Source organism: Euprymna scolopes, chromosome 20, assembly GCF_053919585.1.
Source record: "Euprymna scolopes isolate OS-2025 chromosome 20, ASM5391958v1, whole genome shotgun sequence".
In the NCBI taxonomy this organism is placed as follows: Eukaryota; Metazoa; Mollusca; class Cephalopoda; order Sepiida; family Sepiolidae; genus Euprymna; species Euprymna scolopes.
The window spans coordinates 82,504,810-82,532,545 of record NC_136501.1 but is presented as its reverse complement, the minus strand read 5'-3'; the positions used below and the strand labels follow the sequence as shown (position 1 = coordinate 82,532,545).

The following is a 27,736-nucleotide window of genomic DNA, read 5'->3' as shown; positions in this document are numbered from 1 at the left end:
GTGTAGCAGAAGTAGCAATAACTAAAATGAGGGGAAAAAGAGCTTACCTCGGGTACGTCTGTTGTGTCACCGGTTGGGGGGGAAAGAGAATTCCAAGATGGCGTCCGGGGGTTTTTATTAGCGTTTACCCCATGCAACTCTCGGAAAATCACGTTTCTTTCTCATGTGATTATGCAAATGGATAATTCCCGGCCACTATAAAAGCAGGAGGCTAGAGACGAGTCGGCAGTGTCCTGCAAATTGTGTGTGTGGTTGCTTCTGGCGATTGGAGTGTGTCTTCTTTTACCACGGTTATCACGGACAGGAATTCCCTCTCTTCTGGAGGTGGGCGATATTGACTATTTTGAAGTTGTACTGTTGCTGACAGAACATTTATTTTTTTTTTTTTGCCTACTACATTTTTGTTTCACCTGTCAAAAGCCTTAGATATATCGAGGGCTACTGTTCTATCCTCCTCTGTTTTTTCCAGTGAACGGTGTATCCTACGCACGCTCTGTGAAGAACAAAAACAAAACTGTGTTCCCCACGCAGACGTAGCAGGCGACATACCACGTGATCAGAAAACGCAACTTACTGACCAATCAGAGACACAATAAATGAAAGACTGACTATAAAAGGAACCCCTTCTTCGACCACGAAGCAGTCTTACCGTCATCAACTTACTGTGAATATCTCGCCATCGTCGCTGATATCAACTTATCGCGAGTAACTCGCCGACATTAACCAGACTCGTTGCTACTAACGACGACGCCTCTACTACTATAAATCTTTTGATTTGGTTAGAATAAAATATATATATTTAATTTTATTCAGTTGTCTGTATTTTTCTTGCAACCATATGATTGCCTATTACAATATTTAGTAAAACCGGTCACATAAGTATTTTTAAAATTTATTTAGATTTTTAAAGTTTGAACTTTTGAATTTAGCGGTAAAATTAGGTAATTTAAAAACATTTTTAACAGCTTTAGTTCTAAAAGTTAAAGTATATTTTATTTTAATCTTTTTTAATTATAACTTTCATCTTTGCTCGTCTTATTTTAAAAAAAAATAATAATGGCTGCATTTTTATAGGTAGTAATGAGCTTTAAAAGTCACTGATCAAAAATACTAATTTCTTTTTCGGGCTAAGCTGAGCGTGTTCAACTTTTGCGGTCCTCATGACAATACGTACAAACTTCTATGACCCTAAGTAGACTTTGAGTTTGACTGAAAGTCTTCCCTCGTTTTTCGTGTGACTGTAACCAGAACCGGTGGAAACTCAAAATAGTTTCTCTGCTTTTTTCTCACACCTGTACTTCCATGCATTTATACTTTTTTATTATTAAGCTTTATCGAAAACACCTTTCCCCAATCTTATCATTATTATTATTATTAAGAATTACCAGATGGACAACAACAGTCACATTCTCATTGGCAGAAAACAGCTGAGTCTCTCATTGACATGCTCTCAGTTCAATTTGTTAAAACGTATTGTTGTAAAAATGATAATCATAGTGATTTAGCAGTTGTGGAAATGTAAATCATTTCTTCTTAGGAATAATAAAAGAATAATAGAAGAAGCAAAAGGTACCACTTCATCAGAAGTTTACCTAACCCGAAAAGAGCAGCATAAATGACACAGAGCATTTTTTCAAATGATAGGAAGACTTGACCGGCTGCATCAACCTGGTAAATTTTCTTTCATTATTGTGTTAATTTTTCATTCTGCCAGAATAAATTTCTCACACTTTTTACAACAAGTATATCTAGATGAACTGCAATTATCCCTTCTAACCTCATGACAGTTAGCCTTGACACCAAATACATACTTACTTTCATGGAAATTTCCATTTCTAATACTATTTTTACGTACTCACACCCAATACCACTATAATGCTGGGAGGTTACAACTAGTGATAAAACAAAAACTTTGGGGCATTTAAAGCTAGAATGTGGTGGACAAATCAGACATAGGCTGAAGTTAATTCGTATAAAATATGGTTGAAGTTAATTCGTACATATGGTTGAAATTGCAGAAATGATCATGAATGGCAGACATTTTTAATAAGTCATAAATATTCACAAATATTCATAAACTACTATTAACGCTTTTGAAACATAAAATGTGCCTATAAGAAAAGCATTGAGAAGTTTATAAAAATTGATGTTATAATATAATGTAATGTCAAAATAAATATAATGAACTAATTGAATTTGGAAAGTTACTCTGTAATTCTTTTTTATTATCAACAGCAGCTGTAACATATTTATCACATGAATGGATTGCATAGCATCAAATCATTTGTTTGTTTTTAGTTTCATTGCACATTCATCTTTTCTTTCAACTGTGTATATCAATCTGCAGAATACAACAGAATTCTTTGTTTAATTAAATAAAATTGCTCAAATTTTGGATTTAATAATGCTTTTCTCGTTTTGTTCCTTCTCTACAGTATTCAATAGACATTGGTGTGCCTAACATCACTCATAACCCCAATCCATCCGTCAGAGGAGCAAGGGATACATTTTTCTAATACGTCTGCTCCTCGTCACAATTTAAAACCAAGACTAGCTTATTCACCATATCCCTTTTTAAATTTCCCGTATGTGACATTACAAACCTAACCTAAATATCATGTGAAAATGTCCATTCTTATGTGATCTAATGCATCTCACATACCATATTACTACTGTTGAACCATGCTAATCCCCTTGATGATCACTGACCTCAACATTCTCATTCATGTCATCTTTAATATCGCCGAGGATGCAAAAACTGGTTTACAAGCATAGAAAAACAAAAAGTAATGCAAATTCACAAGAACACAAACTCTGAAATGTATAAATCAGTGCGTGATACTGTCAGTGCAGAAGAACACCTTCATTGTCTGTTGATAGCTGTTTAGTTGATCAGCTTGTCTCATCATTTGCTCAGCCCAATCTTCTCCCCTCCTGCAAGCAGCCCTGACTACTCCATATATTAACTCCTAAATCCTAAAACACATTGTCCAAGAGTAACTGATAAGCATAAAATGACTCAGTTACCCAACCACTCCTAGCTGACTATCCAGAAATTGAGCACCAACTATGAGGTGTCTTCATGTCTCGAGAGTTCAAAAGATTTCAACCCCCCCCCCACCACCACCACCATTTCCTAATCCTAACTCCATCTTCTTTTTACTCATTTATGATAACCTTTGCTTTTCTGCTGAATCATTTCCGCAGATTGTTCAGGGTCATAACTTTACTTCCGGTAACTTTTCATTTCTGTTGAAACATTTCCTAATGTTCTCTAGGATCCATAGTGTCACCCTATAATACTTGTTCATTTTCTGTTCTATTTTTTATTTATTTAAAATGAAAAAAAAAAAGGATAAAATATTCTAACAGCCAAAACGTTTCATTGATTATTAGCCAAAAGCTTCCTCCAGCAAATTATCCATTGTTTCTTTCTAACATTTTTTATTAAAGAAAAATCAAATGAATTTTTTTTAAGCCTAAGTTGAGATTAAAAGTAAAACTGATCATCCTGAACTTTTCTTGCAATCTAAACAATTAAGCAACTGATCAGAGAATGGCAACTGAAACTAAAAGTGTATAAAAAAATTGATTGCTCACATACTCTCACAACTACAGCAATATTAAGAAGACTTTTGTGAATTTGGTCATTACTGACATTTGACAATTTGCATTCGACAATGTGCTTTGGATAATTTGCATAGGACAATATGCACTGGAAAATTTGTGTTGAACAATTTGCATTGGACAATATGCACTGGAAAATTTGTGTTGGACAATTTCTGTTGGAAAATTTGCATTAGACAATTTACAGTGGACAATTTGCATTGGATAATTTGCGTTAGACAATTTGCGTTGGACAATTTGCATTGGATAATTTGCCTTGGATAAATTGCATTGAATAATGCACATTGGACAATTTGCGTTAGACATTCGATACTTTCAATTGGACGACATGTGTTAGACACTTTTGCATTGGATACATTGCATTGGACAATTTGCATTGGAAAATTTGTCTTGAATATTTTGCATTGGACAATTTGTCTTGAATATTTTGCATTGGACAATTTGTCTTGAATATTTTGCATTGGACAATTTGCATTGGACAATTTGCATTGGACAATTTGTCTTGAATATTTTGCATTGGACAATTTGCATTGGACAATTTGTCTTGAATATTTTGCATTGGACAATTTGCATTGGACAATTTGTCTTGAATATTTTGCATTGGACAATTTGCATTGGACAATTTGTCTTGAATATTTTGCATCTGACAATTTGCATTGGATAATGTGTGTTGGACAGTTTGCATTGGAAAATTTGCATTGGACAATTCACATTGGATAATTGCTTAAGAAAATTTCCGTTGGACAATTTGGATTGGAAAATTCGAATTGGACAATTTGCATTGAATAATTTACATTAGACAATTTGCGTTGGAAAATTTACATTGGTTAATTTTCATTGGACAATTCGCATTGGATAATTTGCATTAGACAATTTGTGTTGGATACTTTGCATTGAATAATTTGCATTAGATAATTAGCATTGGATAATTTGCGTTGGACAATTTGCGTTGGAAAAGTTGCATTGAATAATTTGCATTAGACAATTTGCATTGGCTAATTTGCATTTTACAATTGGTATTGTATGATTTTTCTTAGAAAATTTGCATTAAATAACTTGCGTTAGACACTTTGCATTGGATAATTTGCATTGGACAATTTGCATTGAACAATTTGCATTGGATATTTGCATTAGACAATTTGCAATGGACAATTCGCATTGGACAATTTGCATTGAACAATTTGCATTGGATATTTGCATTAGACAATTCGCATTGGTCAATTTGCATTAGACAATTTGTTTGGGGTATTTGCATTGGATAATTTGCGTTAGACAATTTGCATTGGATGATTTGCGTTTAACAATTCGCATTTGACAATTCACATTGGGTAATTTGCGTTAGACAGATAGCGTTAGACAATTTGCATTGGACAATTTGTATTGGACAATTTGCATGAGACAATTTTCATTGGATGGTTTACATTAGACAATTTACATTGGACAATTTGCATTGACACTTTGCATCAGACAATTTGCGTTTGATAATTTGTGTTGGACAATTTTCATTGGAAATTTGCATTGGATGACTTGCATTGGACCATTTGTGTTTGACAATTTGTGTTGGATAATTTCCTTTTGACAATTTGCATTGGACTTTTTGCATTGGATGATTTGCATTTGACAAATTAATTGGAAAGTTTGCGTTGGACAATTTGCACTGGAAAATTTGTATTTTACAATTGGTATTGTATGATTTTCCTTAGAAAATTTTTATTAAATAACTTGCATTGGACAATTTGCATTGGATAATTTGCATTAGACAATTTTCATTGGATGATTTGCATTGGACAGTTTGCATTGGACAATTTTAATTCGACAATTTGCGTAAGATTATTTGCATTCGATGATTTGCGTTGGATAATTTGCGTTAAACTATTTGTATTGGACAATAAGAATTGCACGATTTGCATTGGATAATTTGCTTTAGACAATTTGCATTGGATAATTGGCATTGGACAAGTCACATTGGACAATTCACATTGGGTAATTTGCGTTAGACAGATTGGGTTAGCCAATTTTTATTTGAAAATTTGTATTGGACAATTTGCATTGGATGATTTGCGTTAGACAATTTGCATTGGAAAATTTTAATTGGACAATTAGCTTAAGACAATTTACATTGGATAATTTACATGAGACAATTTTCATTGGATGATTTGCATGAGACAATTTTCATTGGATGATTTGCGTTAGACAATTTACATTGGACAATTTGTATTGACACTGTGCGTTGACAATTTGTATTTGATTTGTGTTTGACAATTTGCATTGGATGATTTTCATTGGATGATTTGCATTGGATTATTTGCGTTGGACAATTTGTATTGGATAATTTGCGTTGGACAATTTGCATTGGATTTTTGTGTTGGACAATTTGCTTTGGATGATAATCCTTACACAATTTACATTGGACAATTTGAATTAGATAATTTGTGTATGGCAATTTGCATTGGATGATTTTCATGAGACAATTTGCATTGGATGATTTGTATATGATAATTTGCATTGGATGATTTGTGTATGATAATTTGCATTGGATGATTTGTGTATGATAATTTGCATTGGATGATCTGCATTAGCCAATTTGCATTGGACAATTTGAATTGGACAATTTGCATTCAATAATTTTATTAAGACAATTTTCATTGGACATTTTGTGTTAGGCAATTTGCATGGAACAATTTGAATTGGACAATTTGTGTTGGACAATTTGTGTTGGACAATTTGTGTTGGAGAATTTGCATTAAATAATTTGCGTAAGACAATTTGCATTGGATGGTTTTTGCCTTAGACAATTTGCATTGGACAATTGCAGTGGACAATTTGGGTTGAATAATTTTCATTGGCTAATTTTCGTAAGACAATTAGCATTTGACAATTTGAATTGGACTATACGCATTGGATAATTTGCGTTAGACAATTCATATTGGATATTTTGCATTGAATAATTTGTGTTAGACAATTTGCATTGGATATTTTGCATTGGACAAATGTGTTGGACAATTTGCATTGGGCAATTTGCATTAGAAAGTTTGCATTGGATAATTTTTATTGGACAATTCGCATTGGCTAAATTGGATAATTTGCATAGGAAAATTTGCATGAAATAATTCGCATTAGAGAATTTGCGTTGGACAATTTGCATTGGATAATTTGCATGAGACAATTTGCGTTGGACAATTTGCATTGGATAATTTGAGGTGGACAATTTGTGTTTGACAATTGGTGTTGGATAATTTCGTTTTGACAATTTGCATTGGATTTTTTTAATTGGATGGTTTGCATTGGACCATTGAATTGGAAAATTTGCGTTGGAAAATTTGCATTGAATAATTCGCATTAGACAATTTGCATTTGGCTAATTTGCATTTTACAATTAGTATTGCATGATTTTCCTTAGAAAATTTGCATTAAATAACTAGTGTTAGACAATTTGCATTGGATAATTTGCATTAGACAATTTGCATTGGGTGGTTTGCGTTAGACAATTTGCATTGGAAAATTTGCATTGGATGATTTGCGTTGGACAATTTGCATTGGACAATTTGTGTTGAACAATTTGCATTGGATAGTTGCGTTAGACAATTTGCAATTGATAATGTGAACTGGACAATTTGCGTTGGGCAATTTGTTTGGGGTATTTGCATTGGATAATTTGAGTTTAACAATTTGCATTGGGCAATTTGCGTTGGATGATTTGCGTTAGACAATTTGCATTGGAAAATTTTAATTGTACAATTTGTGTTAGACAATTTGCATTGGATAATTTGCATTGGATAATTTGCATGAGTCAATTTTCATTGGATGATTTGCATTAGACAATTTACATTGGACAATTTGTATTGACACTGTTCGTTGACAATTTGCATTTGATAGTTTGTGTTGGACAATTTGCATTGGACAATTTGCATTGGATGATTTGCATTGGATGATTTGCGTTGGACAATTTGCATTGGATAATTTGCGTTGGACGATTTGCATTGGATGATAATTCTTACACAATTTACATTGGACAATTTGAATTAGATAATTTGTCTTAGGCAATTTGCATTGGATTTTTGCATTGGACAATTTGCATTGGATGATTTACATGAGACAATTTTCATTGGATGATTTGTATTAGTCAATTTGTATTGGACAATTTGTGTTTGACAATGTGCATTGGACAATTTGCATTCAATAATTTTATTAAGACAATTTGCATTGGACATTTTGCGTTAGGCAATTTGCATGGAACAATTTGAATTGGACAATTCGTGTTTAACAATTTGCGTTGGACAATTTGCATTAAATAATTTGCGGCAGACTATTTGAATTGGATTGTTTGAGTAAAACAATTTGCATTGGATGGTTTTTGCCTTAGACAATTTGCATTGGACAATTTGGGTTGAATAATTTTCATTGGCTAATTTGCATTAGAACATTTGCATTAGATAAGTTGCACTGGATGATTTGCATATAACGATTTGTATTGGACAATTTACTTGCACAATTTGCGTTGCCAATTTGCTTTGGACAATTTGCATTGAATAATTTCCAATTGGTATTGTATGATTTTTCTTAGAAAATTTGCATTAAATAACTTGCATTAGACAATTTGCATTGGGTAATTTACGTTAGATAATTTGCATTGGGTTGGTTTGCGTTAGACAATTTGCATTGGAAAATTTGCATTTGATGATTTGCGTTGGAGAATTTGCATTGGACAATTTGCGTTGGACAATTTGCATTGGATGATTTGTGTTGGACAATTTGTATTGGACAATTCGCATTGGGTAATTTGCGTTAGACAGATTGCGTTAGACAATTTGCATTGGACAATTTGCATTGGGTAATCTGCGTTAGACAGATTGCGTTAGACAATTTGCATTGGACAATTTGCATTGGGTAATTTGCGTAAGACAGATTGCGTTAGACAATTTGCATTGGACAATTTGCATTGGATAATTTGCATTAGACAGATTGCGTTAGACAATTTGCATTGGGTAATTTGCATTAGACAGATTGCGTTAGACAATTTGCATTGGACAATTTGCGTTAGACAATTTGCATTGTGTAATTGTTGTTAGACAGATTGTGTTAGATAATTTGCATAGGACAATTCGCATTGGGTAATTTGCATTAGACAGATTGCGTTAGACAATTTGCATTGGGTAATTTTTGTTAGACAGATTGTGTTAGACAATTTGCATTGGACAATTTGCATTGGACAATTTGCATTGGGTAATTTGCATTAGACAGATTGCGTTAGACAATTTGCATTGGACAATTTGCATTGGATAATTTGGATTAGACCATTTGCATTGGGTGGTTTGTGTTAGAAATTCATTGGAAAATTTGCATTGGATGATTTGTGTTGGACAATTTGCATTGGAAAATTTGTGTTGGACAATTTACATTGGATATTTGCATTGGACAATGTTAACTGGACAATTGGCGATGGACAATTTGCATTGGATAATTTGCGTTAGACAATTTTCATTGGATGATTTGCGTTAAACAATTTGCGATAGACAATTTTGATTGGATGATTTGCATCCGGCAATTTGCATTTGACGATTTTCGGGGAAAAATTTGTATTGGACAATTTGCTTTGGATAATTTGCATTGAATGATTTGTGTAAGACAATTTGCATTGGACAATTTGAATTTGACAATTTGCGTTGGACAATGTGCATTGGAAAATTTGCATTTGGTAATTTACATTAGACAATTTGCAGTGGATGATTTGCATTGGCCAATTTTAATTGGACAATTTCTGTTGGCCAATCAATTTGCATTGGACAATTTGCGTTGGACAATTTGCGTTGGACAATTTGCATTGGACAATTTGCATTGGATAATTTGAGTTTGTCAATTTTCATTGGATATTTTGCGTTAGACAATTTTAATTGGATGATTCACATAAGGCAATTTGCATTGGATAATTTAAATTGGATGATTTGTATTGGAACGTTATCGTAGGACAATTTGCATGGGATAATTTGTGTTGGACAATTTGCACTGGACAATTTTAAATCGACAAATTGCGTTGGTACTTTGCATTGGATGAATTGCGTTGGATAAGTTGCATTAGACAATTTGCATATGACAATTTGCATTGGATGATTTGCGTTGGACAATTTTAATTTTATCATTTTGGCTAGACAATATGCATTGGACAATATCTGTTGAACAATTTGCGTTGGACAATTTGCATTGGATAATTTGGGTTAGAGTATTTGGATAATTTATATTAAACAATTTGCGTTGGACAATTTGAATTGGAAATTTTGTGTTGGGCCATTTCCGTTGGACAATTTGCATTAGATAATGTGATTTAGACAATTTACATTGGATAATTTGTGTTGGACATTTTGCATTGGATTATTTACCTTATACAATTTGCATTGGATAATTAGCTTTAAACAATTTGTATTGGATGATTTGCGTTAGACGATTGGTATTGGACAATTTGAATTGGATGATTTGCTTTTGACAATTTGCTTTAGACAATTTGCGTTGGATAATTAGCGTTGGATAATTAGCGTTGGACAATTTGCATTGGACAGTATGCATTGGACAATTTGTGTTGGACAATTTCTGTTGGATAATTTGTGTTGGACAATTTGCGTTGGTAGACAATTTGCATTGGATAATTTGCATTGGATAATTTACGTTTTGACAATTGGATAATTTACGTTTTAGAATTTGGATTATTTGCATTAGATAATATGATTTAGACAATTTACATTGGACAATTTTCGTTGCACATTTTGCATTGGATTATTTGCCTTATACAATTTGCATTGGACAATTTGAATTTGATAACTTGCATTTGCAAATTATCATTGGATATTTTGCATTGGACAATTTGAATAATTTCCATTGAACAATTTTCATTGGATGATTTGCGTTGGATGATTTGCATTAGACAATTTGTGTTGGACAATTTATGTTGGATAATTAGCTTTAGACAATTTGAATTGGATGATTTGCTTTCGACAATTTGCGTTGAACAATTTGCGTTGAACAATTTGCGTTGGGAGACATTGCATTAGACAATTTGCATTGAATAATTTGCATTAGACAAAGAATACTTTAGAAATTACTCAAATTTTATTAGTTGCTTTCCCTTTGAATCTGCATACATGTTGTAACTTGCATCGATAATCTGGAACACAACACCGACATCTGGAAATCATTTAGAGACATGCAACCAAGTAAACGCCCCCAAAATAATTTGCCATCTTGCTAACTTTTTGATCCGCATGCATATAACACAAAGACGACTAAAAAGTCAGAAAACAGCACAGCATGATTTTTAAAAACATTTTTACAATTTTCATAATTGCTAAATAGATAACAAATCAGCTGCATTTGTTGTTGTGTACAGAGCTACTGAATTCTTTAAAACCCTCAAAATATTGCCAAAACTACACGTAATTTGCTCTCCATAAACACGATTTGCCTTCCTTAAACTTCATGTGCCTTCCATAAATCTGTTTTGCCTTCCATAAAATAGATTTGTTCTCTATAAACTTGATTTGCTTTGATTTGCTTCCCAAAATCATGATTTGCCTTCCATACACTTGATGTTCTATTCATGCACTGAATTTGTCTTCCATAAACTTGATTTGTCTTCCATAAACTTGATTTGTCTTCCATAAACTTGATTTGAACTCCATAAACTTGATTTGCTTTCCATAAACTTGATTTGCTTTCCATAAACCTTTGTCTCGCATAAATGAACCTGAGGTCACATCGTCAGCATCAGACAAAGCCAAACTCTTTGCTAAGAACTTTGCAGCTAATTCTACCCTTTGTGAGCAAGGGCGCAAATCTCCAATATTTCCTCCTGTATCAGAAAACATGCTATGTGATATACAAATATTTGTACGTGATGTTTCCAAGCTAATCAAAAACCTTGATTCCAGTAAAGCAACCGGCCCTGGCGGTATTCCCAATCATAGTACTCAAAAAACTTCAACCAGAATTAGTGCCCATCCTTCCAAAACTGTTTAAACGTTGTTTTAAGAAGAATTGCTTCCCATCACCCTGGCAAATCTCATCAGTATGCACTGTATTTAAGAATTCAGGTGATCGCTCATCTCCCTCTCAGTACGGGCCAATAAGTCTCCTGTGCGTCATGAGTAAGTTGCTGGAATCTGTGTTAAATAGAGAAGTAATCAACCATCTCAGCAAAAATAACCTTCTTAGTGACACACAATATGGTTTCCGTTCTTCTACATCTACAGCAGATGTGCTTACAGTTATATCTCATAGGATTAGCGAATCTCTCGACAGAGGCAACCTTTCTAGGGCAATTGTTCTTGACATATCAAAGGCCTTTGATAGGGTATGGCATAAAGGTTTACTTCACAAGATCTCCAGCTATGGTATAGCTGGAAATGTCTTCTCAATTATTAAATCATTTCTCTCTGATAGGTTCATAAGAGTAGTAGTTGATGAGCAAAAATCAGAAGCTCACAGTATTAATGCTGAAGTCCCTCAGGGTTCCATCTTGGGCCCAACTCTCTTCCTGATCTACATTAATGATCTTCCAAATCACATCCTTACATCATTCGTAGATATTTATGCTGATGACACTACCATCTATGATAGCACATCTAAGACCGTAAACGACCAAGTTCTCTCTGATTCTCTCTCCTTTGATCTTGAGCACGTGGTACAATGGGAAAAGGAGTGGCTGGTTATTTTTAATGCATCTAAAACCAAGCTTCTATCTTTACATCATCAACACTCTGATCCCCATCTGGCATCAATTGAAATGAATGGCTCTCCTCTTAGGGAGGCCTCATGTTTTGACACGCTTCTGGGCTTGACCTTTACTCATGATCTGAAATGGAACACGTACATCAAATCTGTGGCCAAAGCCACTGGAAAAATGATGGGATTCTTCTATCGATCCAGTAGATATCTCACTGCTGATGCAATTCTCTATCTATATAAGATCCAGGTACATCCAAGGATGGAATACTGTTGCTATATCTGGGCAGGAGCTGTTAGAACGAATTTGTCCTCCTGCCTTGATAGAGTTCAAAATAGACTTCGTAGCCTCGTAGGAGATATCCTTTTTCTTTTCGCTGCAACCTCTATCTTATAGAAGAGATGTTGCGAGTTTGTCTTTGCTTTATCGTTATTTTCATGGCAAGTGCTTGGCTGAGCTTCAATCTATGGTCCCCCTCACCAAACTTTCACAAGAAACACTCGTCTAGCTGAAAACACTATCAATAATTCTCTCCCCACTCTTTATCTGTGCCTAAGCCTAAATGTAGATTCCATGAACAAAGCTTCTTTCTTAGAACTGCACACCTCTTGGCCTTGCAAGTGGTGATGCCTATGTAAAAAAAAAACCCTGTCATGGCTCCAATGCTCTTAATTTACCTAGCATACACTTTATGTGCTTTCTATAAACTTGATGTGCCTTCTATACATTTGATTTCCAATTTATGCATCTTCCATATTTTTGATTTGCATTCCATAAACTCGATTTCCATAAACTTGTCTTGCCTTCAATACACTTAATTTGCCTTGCATACACGTAATGAGTTTTCCCTACACTTTATATGTCTTCCATATTTTTTATTTGAATTCCATAAACTTGATTTGCATTCCATAAAATTGATTTACCTTCCATAAACTTTATTTGCATTCCATAAACGTTATTTGCTATCTATAAATGTTATGGCGAGATGAGCAATTCACCGCCAGAACTTTTTATCGAAAGAACGTTATCACCTGTCACCGGTTGTCAGAGCCTTCCCTAGGCGGGAACACTTTAAAACGTATGCTGTCTCTGTAAATATTCTCAATAAACTTCTCTATTTCTTTATTAACTTCAGAACCTCTTTATCCATTTATTTCCCTGGTGGAATACCTTTCTTGAATATCCTTTTATTACGGCCACCCACCACAGGATATATCAACTGGCGACGAAGATGAGATACGAACTGTAAATTCATCTAAAAAAAAAAAGAAAAAAAAAAGACACGTGGTAACCGAGAATATTCTGAAAATTGTTGTTCACAAAGTTCACTTTTAATTGAAGAAAAAGCTTCTGAGAAAGCGAAAGACTGGTGTCTGCTACAAATTTACGCAAGTAAAAAATAATTTTTATATTATTGACGAGTTAAACTCCGTTTTTCTCTTTTTAAACTCCCAAAGAGTTGACGTTATATAACGTGTGTGTGTGTGTAAATTGTGACTTTCTTCATGAGAGATATTTTTACGTGTTTTTTGTATTTGGTTAATACGATAAAAAACCAACAAATGAACAATACTGAGGAATCTGTGTTTATTTAATAAAGAAAATTTTTAAAAGAAGTTTACGTGTGTCTGCTGAAGTAGACGAAAAAAGAGTCTCTTGAAATTTTGTCAAGTGTTATTTTAACGGTGATTTTTTTTTTCGGAACTTTCCTATGTGTTGACAATTTTCTGTGAAAATAAGCATCTTGTTTTTGAACAATATTTTTTTTTTTCTTCTCTGTGGTATACGTTAACTTCCTATTGATACATTTAAAAAGAAAATGACATCGGAACAAATAGTGACGTTGAAGAAAACGCTAACTGAGAGTTTAATCGCTCAACAAAAAGCCCAAATGGATTTTCAAAAACAAATGCTAATTCAACAAGAACGTTTCGAAACTCTTGTAATACAACAAACGACAGATAATCGCTTATTTTGTGAAACGATTTTGTCAGAAAAATCTAAGGAGGGTGCATCCAGATTTTTTTTGGCTGAGGGTATAGCGAACTCGCTTTCAGAGTTTAAATATGACCCAGAAAAAGGTGATACTTTTCCAGCCTATTATCGTAGGTTTGAAACGATATTTACAAAACGATGCGAGAAGTGGTCGGATGAGGAAAAAATAACACTATTACTCCAAAAAATGGCCACAGAAGAAAATACTAAATTCACAAATTTGATATTGCCTAAAAAACCGGAAGAGATCTCTTTTTCTGAAACAGTGAAAATTTTGTGTGTTATATTCGGTGAAAGAGATAGTCTTTTTCATACACGGTATAGGTGTTTAAATATGTCAAAAGTCGAAACGGATGACATTGTCACATATGCGGGCAAAGTCAACGCCCAGTGTGAACTGTTTAAATTAAAGGATTTATCAGTGGACATGTTTAAGTGCTACATATTTGTCCAGGGACTGACAGCACCAAAGGACAAGGATTTAAGATCAAGGATATTATCAATCATGGAGCAAGACCCGGAAATGAACTTGCAAAAAGTGACAGAAGAATGTCAAAAATTGATAAATGTAAAAAGGATGTACCTTCTATAAACCTTATTTGCTTTCTATAAACTTGATGTACCTTCCATACACCTTAATTGCCTACAATAAACATGATTTGCATTCCATAAAATTTATTTGCCTTCCATAAACTTTATTTGCATTCCATACACTTGATTTCCATTCCATAAACCTTATTTGCCTTCCATAAACTTGATTTGCATTCCATAAACCTGTTTTGCCTTCGTAAACTTTATTTGTATTCCATAAACTTTATTTGCATTCCATAAACCTTATTTGCTTACTAAAAACTTTATTTGCATTCCATAAACTTGATTTGCATTCCATAAACTTTATTTGTATTCCATAAACTTGATTTGCATTCCATAAACCTTATTTGCTTTCTATAAACTTTATTTGCATTCCATAAACTTAATTTGCATTCCATAAACTTTATTTGCATTCCATAAACTTTATTTGGATTCCATAAACCTTATTTGCCTTCCATAAACTTGATTTGCATTCCATAAACATGTTTTGCCTTCGTAAACTTTATTTGTATTCCATAAACTTTATTTGCATTCCATAAACCTTATTTGCTTACTAAAAACTTTATTTGTATTCCATAAACTTGATTTGCATTCCATAAACTTTATTTGCTTTCTATAAACTTGATTTGCATTCCATAAAACTTATTTGCTTTCTATAAACTTTATTTGCATTCCATAAACTTGATTTGCATTCCATAAACCTTATTTGCTTTCTATAAACTTTATTTGCCTTCCATAAACTTTATTTGCATTCCATAAACTTTATTTGCATTCCATAAACCTTATTTGCTTTCTATAAACTTCATTTGCCTTCCATAAACTTTATTTGCATTCCATAAACCTTATTTGCTTTCTATAAACTTTATTTGCATTCCATAAACTTTATTTGCATTCCATAAACTTTATTTGCATTCCATAAACTTTATTTGCATTCCATAAACCTTATTTGCTTTCTATAAACTTTATTTGCCTTCCATAAACTTTATTTGCTTTCCATAAACCTTATTTGCTTTCTATAAACTTTATTTGCATTCTATAAACTTTATTGGCCTTCCATAAACTTTATTTGCTTTCTATAAACTTTATTTGCATTCCATAAACTTTATTTGTATTCCATAAACTTGATTTGCATTCCATAAACTTTATTTGCATTCCATAAACTTTATTTGTATTCCATAAACTTTATTTGTATTCCATAAACTTGATTTGCTTTCCATAAACTTTATTTGCATTCCATAAACTTCATTTGCATTCCATAAACTTTATTTGCATTCCATAAACCTTATTTGCTTTCTATAAACTTTATTTGCATTCCATAAACTTTATTTGCATTCCATAAACCTTATTTGCTTTCTATAAACTTTATTTGCCTTCCATAAACTTTATTTGCATTCCATAAACCTTATTTGCTTTCTATAAACTTCATTTGCCTTCCATAAACTTCATTTGCATTCCATAAACTTTATTTGCTTTCCATAAACCTTATTTGCTTTCTATAAACTTTATTTGCATTCCATAAACTTTATTTGCATTCCATAAACTTTATTTGCATTCCATAAACTTTATTTGCATTCCATAAACCTTATTTGCTTTCTATAAACTTTATTTGCCTTCCATAAACTTTAATGGCTTTCCATAAACCTTATTTGCTTTCTATAAACTTTATTTGCATTCTATAAACTTTATTGGCCTTCCATAAACTTTATTTGCTTTCTATAAACTTTATTTGCATTCCATAAACTTTATTTGTATTCCATAAACTTGATTTGCATTCCATAAACTTTGTTTGCTTTCTATAAACTTTATTGGCCTTCCATAAACTTTATTTGCTTTCTATAAACTTTATTTGCCTTCCATAAACTTCATTTGCATTCCATAAACTTTATTTGCATTCCATAAACCTTATTTGCTTTCTATAAACTTTATTTGCATTCCATAAACTTTATTTGCATTCCATAAACTTGATTTGCATTCCATAAACTTTATTTGCTTTCTATAAACTTTATTTGCCTTCCATAAACTTTATTTGCTTTCCATAAACCTTATTTGCTTTCTATAAACTTTATTTGCATTCTATAAACTTTATTGGCCTTCCATAAACCTTATTTGCTTTCTATAAACTTCATTTGCCTTCCATAAACTTTATTTGTATTCCATAAACTTGATTTGCATTCCATAAACCTTATTTGCTTTCTATAAACTTTATTTGCATTCCATAAACTTTATTTGCATTCCATAAACCTTATTTGCTTTCTATAAACTTTATTTGCATTCCATAAACTTGATTTGCATTCCATAAACCTTATTTGCTTTCTATAAACTTTATTTGCCTTCCATAAACTTTATTTGAATTCCATAAACTTTATTTGCATTCCATAAACCTTATTTGCTTTCTATAAACTTCATTTGCCTTCCATAAACTTCATTTGCATTCCATAAACTTTATTTGCATTCCATAAACCTTATTTGCTTTCTATAAACTTTATTTGCATTCCATATACTTTATTTGCATTCCATAAACTTTATTTGCATTCCATAAACCTTATTTGCTTTCTATAAACTTTATTTGCTTTCCATAAACCTTATTTGCTTTCTATAAACTTTATTTGCATTCTATAAACTTTATTGGCCTTCCATAAACTTTATTTGCTTTCTATAAACTTTATTTGCATTCCATAAACTTTATTTGCTTTCTATAAACTTTATTTGCCTTCCATAAACTTTATTTGCATTCCATAAACTTTATTTGCTTTCTATAAACTTTATTTGCATTCCATAAACTTTATTTGCTTTCTATAAACCTTATTTGCATTCCATAAACTTTATTTGCATTCCATAAACTTTATTTGCATTCCATAAACTTGATTTGCATTCCATAAACCTTATTTGCTTTCTATAAACCTTATTTGCCTTCCATAAACTTTATTTGCATTCCATAAACTTTATTTGCCTTCCATAAACCTTATTTGCATTCCATAAACTTTATTTGCTTTCTATAAACTTTATTTGCATTCCATAAACTTTATTTGCATTCCATAAACTTTATTTGCATTCCATAAACTTGATTTGCATTCCATAAACCTTATTTGCTTTCTATAAACCTTATTTGCCTTCCATAAACTTTATTTGCATTCCATAAACTTTATTTGCCTTCCATAAACCTTATTTGCATTCCATAAACTTTATTTGCTTTCTATAAACTTTATTTGCATTCCATAAACTTTATTTGCATTCCATAAACTTGATTTGCATTCCATAATCCTTATTTGCTTTCTATAAACCTTATTTGCCTTCCATAAACTTTATTTGCTTTCTATAAACCTTATTTGCTTTCTATAAAACTTATTTGCCTTCCATAAACTTTATTTGCTTTCTATAAACTTTATTTGCATTCCATAAACTTTATTTGCATGCCATAAACTTTATTTGCTTTCTATAAACCTTATTTGCCTTCCATAAACTTTATTTGCTTTCCATAAACTTTATTTGCATTCCATAAACTTGATTTGCATTCCATAATCCTTATTTGCTTTCTATAAACCTTATTTGCCTTCCATAAACTTTATTTGCTTTCTATAAACTTTATTTGCATTCCATAAACTTTGTTTGCATGCCATAAACTTTATTTGCTTTCTATAAACCTTATTTGCCTTCCATAAACCTTATTTGCTTTCTATAAACTTTATTTGTATTCTATAAACTTTATTTGCCTTCCATAAACTTTTTTTGCTTTCTATAAACCTTATTTGCCTTCCATAAACTTTATTTGCATTCCATAAACCTTATTTGCATTTCATAAACTTTAGTTGCATTCTATAAACTTTATTTGCATTTCATAAACTTTATTGGCATTTCATAAACTTGTTTTGCATTCCATAAACTTTATTTGCATTTCATAAACTTTAGTTGCTTTCTATAAACCTTATTTGCATTTCATAAACTTTATCGGCATTTCATAAACTTTATTTGCATTTCATAAACTTTATTTGCATTTCATAAACTTTAGTTGCTTTCTATAAACCTTATTTGCATTTCATAAACTTTATTGGCATTCCATAAACTTTATTTGCATTTCATAAACTTTAGTTGCTTTCCATAAACTTTATTGGCATTTCATAAACTTTAGTTGCTTTCCATAAACCTTATTTGCATTTCATAAACTTTAGTTGCATTCTATAAACTTTATTTGCATTTCATAAACTTTATTGGCATTTCATAAACTTGTTTTGCATTCCATAAACTTTATTTGCATTTCATAAACTTTAGTTGCTTTCTATAAACCTTATTTGCATTTCATAAACTTTATTGGCATTCCATAAACTTTATTTGCATTTCATAAACTTTAGTTGCTTTCCATAAACTTTATTGGCATTTCATAAACTTTAGTTGCTTTCCATAAACCTTATTTGCATTTCATAAACTTTATTGGCATTTCATAAACTTGTTTTGCATTTCATAAACTTTATTTTCATTTCATAAACTTTAGTTGCTTTCCATAAACCTTATTTGCATTTCATAAACTTTATTGGCATTTCATAAACTTGTTTTGCATTTCATAAACTTTATTTGCATTTCATAAACTTTATTTGCATTTCATAAACTTTATTTGCTTTCCATAAACCTTATTTGCTTTCCATAAACTTTATTTGCATTTCATAAACTTTAGTTGCATTGCATTTCATAAACTTTATTTGCATTCCATAAACTTTATTTGCATTTCATAAACCTTATTTGCTTTCTATAAACTTTATTTGCATTTCATAAACTTTATTTGCATTTCTATAAACTTTATTTGCATTTCATAAACTTTATTTGCATTCCATAAACCTTATTTGCTTTCCATAAACTTGATTTGCATTCCATAAACTTTATTTGCATTCCATAAACTTTATTTGCTTTCTATAAACCTTATTTGCTTTCTATAAACCTTATTTGCATTCCATAAACTTTATTTACATTCCATAAACCTTATTTGTTTTCTATAAACCTTATTTGCTTGCTATAAACCTTATTTGCATTCCATAAACTTTATTTGCATTCCATAAACCTTATTTGCTTTCTATAAACCTTATTTGGTTGCTATAAACCTTATTTGCTTTCTATAAACTTTATTTGCATTTCATAAACTTTATTTGCATTCCATAAACCTTATTTGCATTCCATAAACCTTATTTGCTTGCTATAAACCTTATTTGCATTCCATAATTTTTATTTGCATTCCATAAACCTTATTTGCTTTCTATGAACCTTATTTGCTTGCTATAAACCTTATTTGCATTCCATAAACTTTATTTGCATTCCATAAACCTTATTTGCTTTCTATAAACCTTATTTGGTTGCTATAAACCTTATTTGCATTCCATAAACCTTATTTGCTTTCTATAAACCTTATTTGCTTGCTATAAACCTTATTTGCATTCCATAAACTTTATTTGCATTCCATAAACCTTATTTGCTTGCTATAAACTTTATTTGCATTCCATAAACCTTATTTGCTTTCTATAAACCTTATTTGCTTTCTATAAACTTTATTTGCATTTCATAAACCTTATTTGCTTTCTATAAACCTTATTTGCTTGCTATAAACCTTATTTGCATTCCATAAACTTTATTTGCATTCCATAAACCTTATTTGCTTTCTATAAACCTTATTTGCATTCCATAAACCTTATTTGCTTTCTATAAACCTTATTTGCTTGCTATAAACCTTATTTGCATTTCATAAACTTTATTTGCATTCCATAAACTTTATTTGCATTCCATAAACTTTATTTGCTTTCTATAAACCTTATTTTCTTGCTATAAACCTTATTTGCATTCCATAAACTTTATTTGCATTCCATAAACCTTATTTGCTTTCTATAAACCTTATTTGCTTGCTATAAACCTTATTTGCATTCCATAAACTTTATTTGCATTCCATAAACCTTATTTGCATTCTATAAACCTAATTTGCATTCCATAAACTTTATTTGCATTCCATAATTTTTATTTGCATTCCATAAACCTTATTTGCTTTCTATAAACCTTATTTGCTTTCTATAAACCTTATTTGCTTTCTATAAACTTTATTTGCATTTCATAAACTTTATTTGCATTCCATAAACCTTATTTGCTTTCCATAAACTTGATTTGCATTCCATAAACTTTATTTGCATTTCATAAACTTTATTTGCTTTCTATAAACCTTATTTGCTTGCTATAAACCTTATTTGCATTCCATAAACTTTATTTGCATTCCATAAACCTTATTTGCTTTCTATAGACCTTATTTGCTTGCTATAAACTTTATTTGCTTTCCATAAACCTTATTTGCCTTCCATAAACTTTATTTGCATTCCATAAACTTTATTTGCATTCCATACATGTGATTTGCATTCCATAAACTTTATTTGCTTGCTATAAACCTTTATTTGCATTCCATAAACTTTATTTGCCTTCCATAAACTTTATTTGCTTTCTATAAACTTTATTTGCATTCCATAAACTTTATTTGCATTCCATAAACTTTATTTATATTCCATAAACTTTATTTGCATTCCATAAACTTTATTTATATTCCATAAACTTTATTTGCATTCCATAAACTTTATTTGCATTCCATAAACCTTATTTGCCTTCCATAAACTTTATTTGCATTCCATAAACTTTATTTGCATTCCATAAACTTTATTTATATTCCATAAACTTTATTTGCATTCCATAAACTTTATTGGCATTCCATAAACATTATTTGCATTCCATAAACTTTATTTGCTTTCTATAAACTTTATTTGCATTCCTTACATTTGATTTCTCTTTTATATACTTGATGTCCTTACTTACACTTGATCATTTCCCTGAAAATGGTCCATTATCCATGAGAACTCAGATGTGAAAAGCAAATGAAAATTTTAATGGCGAAGCTATTGAGGTTTTTCAGAAATGAGGTAATCAGAGCATTGCTAATCACCCAAAATCCATGAGACAGATGTGTGAAGTTTGGTGTTGTAAGTGAGGGTTTAGGATATGTGTTGCATGAACAGAAATGATACGAGAATGAGATGGGTGTTTAATGTGAGTCTTAAAGACTAGCATATGATGTGTGTAGAATAGGAGACTTTGTTGATTTAGTCACATTGAAAGAAAGGAAGTTCTTATGTTTATAAATTAAAGTAATAGTTGGCGGAGGGTGGGGGTATGCCAAGGAAAATGTGGGAGAAAGTGATAAATATCGATTTTAGAGAAAGGGAAAATAAAGATTTAGCATGTCAACATGTAAAACAGACATTAAACCGATGATGATGATGATGATGAGGAGGAGGAGGAGGAGGAGGAGGAGGAGGAGGATATACATGCATTTTTTAATGAATTGTAGTGAACCTTAGCACAGTATAAAATTTTTTCATCATTATTATTAGTATATCCAAAAATATGAACCGGATTTTTTTTTTTTTTTTTTTTTTGCTTAATGGAGAATTATGCAGTTTTTCATACGATAAATATTTAAAAAGAAAAAAAAATTACTGTTGTTTTAATTGCAGGGCATCAAAGATACTCTACAAACATCGAACGTCTTGGAAATGATGTCGTCTTGGAAAGATGACCTTTTAAAAGATCACTTAAAAGAAGAAATGGAAAATGATGAAGATGCAGAAGCCCAAGCAGGCGTAAGGATTTGATGAGATGTTCTTTTTTTCTTTTCTTCTCATATTTATATACTATTAAAAATTCTTGATAGTTTTGGAGTTTTTCTGTTCATATGCAAATATAAACATATAATTAGTAAAAAAAGGATGGACAGAGTACTCACTACTAAGGTAGTAGTTTTACAATGTCAATATCTGAGTTTCATAAGTCCAAAGGATTTTTGTAATTAGATATATGTTTTATAAATGTAGTGAAATTAACATTAATAGCATAATAACAAACAGAACCAATGTGCCTCCACTCCTCCATCCCCCTCTAACCATTTTAAGAGGCATGGTTATCTCCCACATTGCCGTAAGGACTCAGATAAACACATGCATGGACTTTGAGCCTATATTTAAAACACCTTCCCATGGACTAGAGAAACAAAACTAGAATCAGACGACCAGGCCTTTATGTGCTTTAGACTTAAGATGCAACATAGCGTTAGTTACTTTTATTTTCTCTACTGCTCTCCCTAGATGCAAGACTGTACTCTTATCAATCAAGTCTCTGATAGCATAGAAACAGCACTCTCCCTTGATACTAGTGTGCGAGTACATGAATTTGGTGGTGTTTCTCGATTTACAGACACAGCTGGTAGCATAACACATAGCTTTTCTATATCTCATTCCCGATCACAGACAGTTGTGTTTCCTGATGATTGTGTAACAAATGCCCACAGCCCACTAAGAAATGCTGATCACATTGTGATAATTACCCTAAATTCTTGACCCAAAGCTGAAGAGCTATTACTGAAAACAAGGTATTATAAGAAGGCTGACTGGAAGTCATCAGGGATCTCATCAGAGATGACTCATGGAGAAATATCTTTTCTCTTCCTGCAGAACAGTGCACAAATGAGACCATTGAATAGTTCAAAGCGGCAATTGAAGCTCATGTTCCCATGCAGACCCCCACTGGTTTACTTCTACTTGTGCAGCTGTCATTGCTCAAAGGCAGCATGCATACTGTAGATTTATCTGACAAAAGTCCAGTACAAACAGACAAAAGTTTATTGAAACTAGAAGTAATTGTAAGAAAGAAATAGTGACAGCTAAGAGAGAATACACTGAAACCACCAGAAAACGCATCGAAGTTCAGAAATAAGGAACTCATGATTTCTTGAAAATCTACAACAGTGTAATAAATAATGGCCAATCAGCAATTCCCCCACTATCCAAAAAATCGTGAGGTTGTTTGCACGGCAACCGAGAAAGCTAACATGCTTGCCAGTCGGTTTGCCTCAAACTCTGCATTGGACCCAGCAAACAACTTCTCCCTTGATTTTCCTTTGCAGAATTAAATAAAAAAATTTAAATGGCCGATCTTGGACAATTGTCATGGTTCCTCAGTATAAAGTTTATCTGTGAAAACGAAACTATAACAATGAATCAATCACGGTACATTGAAAACATCCTGTTAGAGTTTGGAATGCAAGGTTACAAACCATGTATAGCTCCTGTTGAGATTGATATAAATAAAAATATAGAAACCGAAACTAAATTGATAGACGATCGATTATACAGAGAAATTATTGGAAGTCTAATCTATTTGATGCCTGCCACTAAGCCTGCTATATGTTACACTGTAACAAAGACCACTAAGCCTGCTATATGTTACACTATAACAAAGCTATATCAAAATTTATCAAAACCGACAATTAAAGACTTAACTAGTGCAAAACAAGTCCTTCGTTATCTAAAATGAACCAAGGAACAATCTTTAATATTTAAAAAGTCGACATATCCCCTAAATTTAGAAGGATTTTCAGATTCATATTTGGGTAACTCTGAGGATCAAAAAAGTATAACGGGATACTGTTTTAGGCTGTCAAAGACTGGACCTATGATGTCCTGGAAAATTTAAAAAACAACAAATTGTTGCCCTTTCTACATGTAAGGCAGAGTTTGTTGCATTTACGCACTCAGCACAGCAGGCAATTTTTCCAAACACCTTTCTAAAGTCTCCATTGTGATAATCAGAGTAGTATCTTATTAGTAAATAATTCTATGATTCATCATATTGATATCAGATATCATTTCATAAAGAATGAAATCCGTAAAAAATCTATTACTCTGAATTATGTAACATCTGTGAATAATATAGCCAACATTTTCACTAAACCTATAAAAAAGATAAGATTAAAACATTTTATCACTGAACTTTTTGGAATTTAGTTATGAATAAATCTATTTTCAGAAAACCAAAATGAGAAGTCAAAAACCATAAAAAAAAATAAAATAAATAATAGATTGTAAATTGTCCCGAGTATGACGGTACAACCATTTTTTTCTTGTCTTCCTAACTAAATTAACAAACTAAAATATCCAACAAAATGTTTGAGTTTTTGTTTAACAAAAAAAAAATTTATATACATTTGAAAAAATGAGTATATCTGTATTTCAATACATATATATTTGAAAAGTATGTATATCTGTATTTGTGTGTGTGTGTATATATATATATATATATATATATATATATATATATATATATATAGTAATTTATAAAATATATATGGCGATTAAGCTACACTGAATATTCGGCGTTTCATCCACTATAGGATTCGTCAGGCTTATGCGCATAAGCCTGACGAATCCTATAGTGGATGAAACGCCGAATATTCAGTGTAACTTAATCGCCATATATATTTTATAAATTACTAACTAGCTCTACCTACGTATTGAGCACTTTTGAAGTAAATACTTAAAGTTTACGCATAAATCTATACTTTCGTATTTCGTATATTAATTTTATGTGAGTAAATGAAGTAGTTATATTATATATATATATATATATATATATATATATTTGAAAAGTGTGTATATCTGTTTTTTATATGTATTAAGAAAAAAAAACTTAATGTGATTAAAAATGGCTTCTTTTTACACACATTATACCAATATATTGATATTTTTTTGACTCATGAGAATAAAGATAAATTCCAAAAATAAATGAAACTAAAGAATTTTCTTTTTACACTACAAAATCAAATTGAGCCCGAAATGACTTTTTCATTATATCAAAAAGGAGGGGGGGGGGTTTAAAAAATTTTTGAATACTAATGAGAGTATGACTCTAATGCTATGGACGATCTTATTTACAACTATGGTTAGGACAATCAACCAATGAGAAGCATCAGACCACATTGTAAAAATATCGAATTTTGGATTCAAATCAGTTTGCTGTCAACCTCTGTCTTGAACAACTGAACCATTGCTGATTGTGACTGCATTGATTCTTCACCAATCTAATGCCGCCATCTTTTTCTAAAGAATTACTCAACACTTGACTGCATTGATTCTTCACTGATTTGATTTACTACCGACATCTTTGTTCAATATAATGGCTCAGCATTTAACAAGTTTCGATTCAAGCTAATGCACCCAAATCATATGGATATATTTTTTTACTTTTGAAATCACAACTTTATAACGTATAAAAATCGATAGAACATTAACTTTATAATAATATATACAAAATCTGCAAGAATTAAAACATCATATTTAAGTGTATTTTATGACCGGGCTACATGGGACGTCCTTGCTAGCTTAGATAAATACTTTGCAGTTTTAACAAAAGAACTACAATAATATCAGAGCGTCTCCATTTACGTTGAACATCTACAGAATCTTAGCATTAATATATTACATATGAATTAGTCCCCTGTGGAATTTCCACAGGTCCCGTTAGTTATCCTAACTATCATTAGCATAAAGAGAAATAAAATAAATTTCTTTATAAAGAAATAAAATAAATATCATTCGCATAAAGAGAAACGTTCAAATTAATTTGTATTTAACACTTTTAGATCATACAATTGCTGTTGTGATTTCAGTTTAAACTTCTTTAAGAACAAAAAGGTTAGATTATTTGAATCATCAGAAAGTGAGTTTGCAAAGCCAGTTAAATTTTTAAAATAAAAAAAAACAAAATCTAAAATTGGTATTTTCCTGCTTGCCATATTCTCTCTCTCCAGCTACAATATAAATAGTATTACTACTGTGTTGATATTTTCTTTTGTTTATAATAAACTATTCAAATCTTAAATTATATGGTTAGTTTTATTACTTTTTTAATAAACACAGAAAGAGGGAGCGAGTAACAGAAAGAGAGTTATAGACAATGTAATGAATAAGAGCAGGGGGTTCAAAAGGGAAAAAAATGAAAGTGATAGACAGAAAGTTAGAAAAATTGTATCACATGGTCAGTTAATTGCAATAGTGGCTAATTTGGAGCACTTAAAATAGAAGTTTTATTGAGAATTGAGGAATATTTTAGTATGTACTTTATACAATTAAAATATATGTATAGGCTTTTGGGGAAACAAACATTGATTAACTCAGTTTTCATATAATAAAAATAGTTTGATATAAATTGAACAAGATTTTTCGTTTCCTCTTCAGGGTAGTCACACCAATCGTGACGAAAATGAAGAAGTGGATGAAAAACCAAAATCCATAGAAAAAGAAAAGATAAAAAAAGAAGTCAGACAAAAGACACCTCCTCCTCCCGCTCTCTCTAGCCAGGTGGCAAGTGTCAGCTCGCCATCAACGTCATCATCGAAAAAAAATTCAAGCAAATCTTCCACATCAAAGTCAAGTAAGAAGACTGGCAAGAACATTATTCCAAAAGAAGCAAATGAAAAAAAAATAATTCTTTGATTTGGGTCAGTAAAAATCAAAGTTACAAAATCTTTGTTTGACAGAAATCATTTTGGAAGAAATGTGTGATGGACAAAAAAGTGGAAACAAAAAGATTGCAAGGCGCAAACACACAATTTCCTTCAAAATTGAAAAATCCTGTTTACTATTTATAGATGTTTCAAATGTTTTATTATTTAAAGATTATAAAGTAAACACGAGTTATCTCCCTTACTTTTGTGATTTTTTTTACTATATAAAACAATTCTGTTTTGTCACTGTTTACAACAAATATTGGCCACTCTCAAACTATACCAGCTCCCTATCTTTTTCTTTGCTACATTCAATCCCCCTTACTCCAACCATTCCTCATTTTGCCCTCTCTTTCACTTCCTTCCCTGTTCTATGATTCTGCCCTCTAGTCAGGGACACTCCTAGATTTTGCGACACTTAAAATAAGAATGACAAGGTGGAATTTAAAAATAAATCTGGAGAAGCC

The 27,736-nt window shown here is 31.4% G+C and overlaps 1 protein-coding gene across 2 annotated transcripts in view; it reads left to right on the top strand.

The window, feature by feature from the left end:
* The window catches only part of LOC145241499 (serine/threonine-protein kinase 33-like), a 306,331-nt gene extending 278,860 nt beyond the window's left edge, over window positions 1–27,471 (top strand). The window contains exons 11-12 of one of the 2 annotated variants that reach the window (XM_080104517.1): window positions 22,447–22,572; window positions 27,001–27,471. In XM_080104517.1, the coding sequence (XP_079960643.1) occupies window positions 22,447–22,572; window positions 27,001–27,258 (384 nt within the window). In that variant the 3' untranslated portion in view covers window positions 27,259–27,471. Of the gene's footprint in view, window positions 1–469; window positions 590–22,446; window positions 22,573–27,000 lie in introns of those variants that run through there. The other variant, XM_080104518.1, reaches the window with a different exon arrangement.
* Window positions 27,472–27,736: the final 265 nt, after the last annotated feature.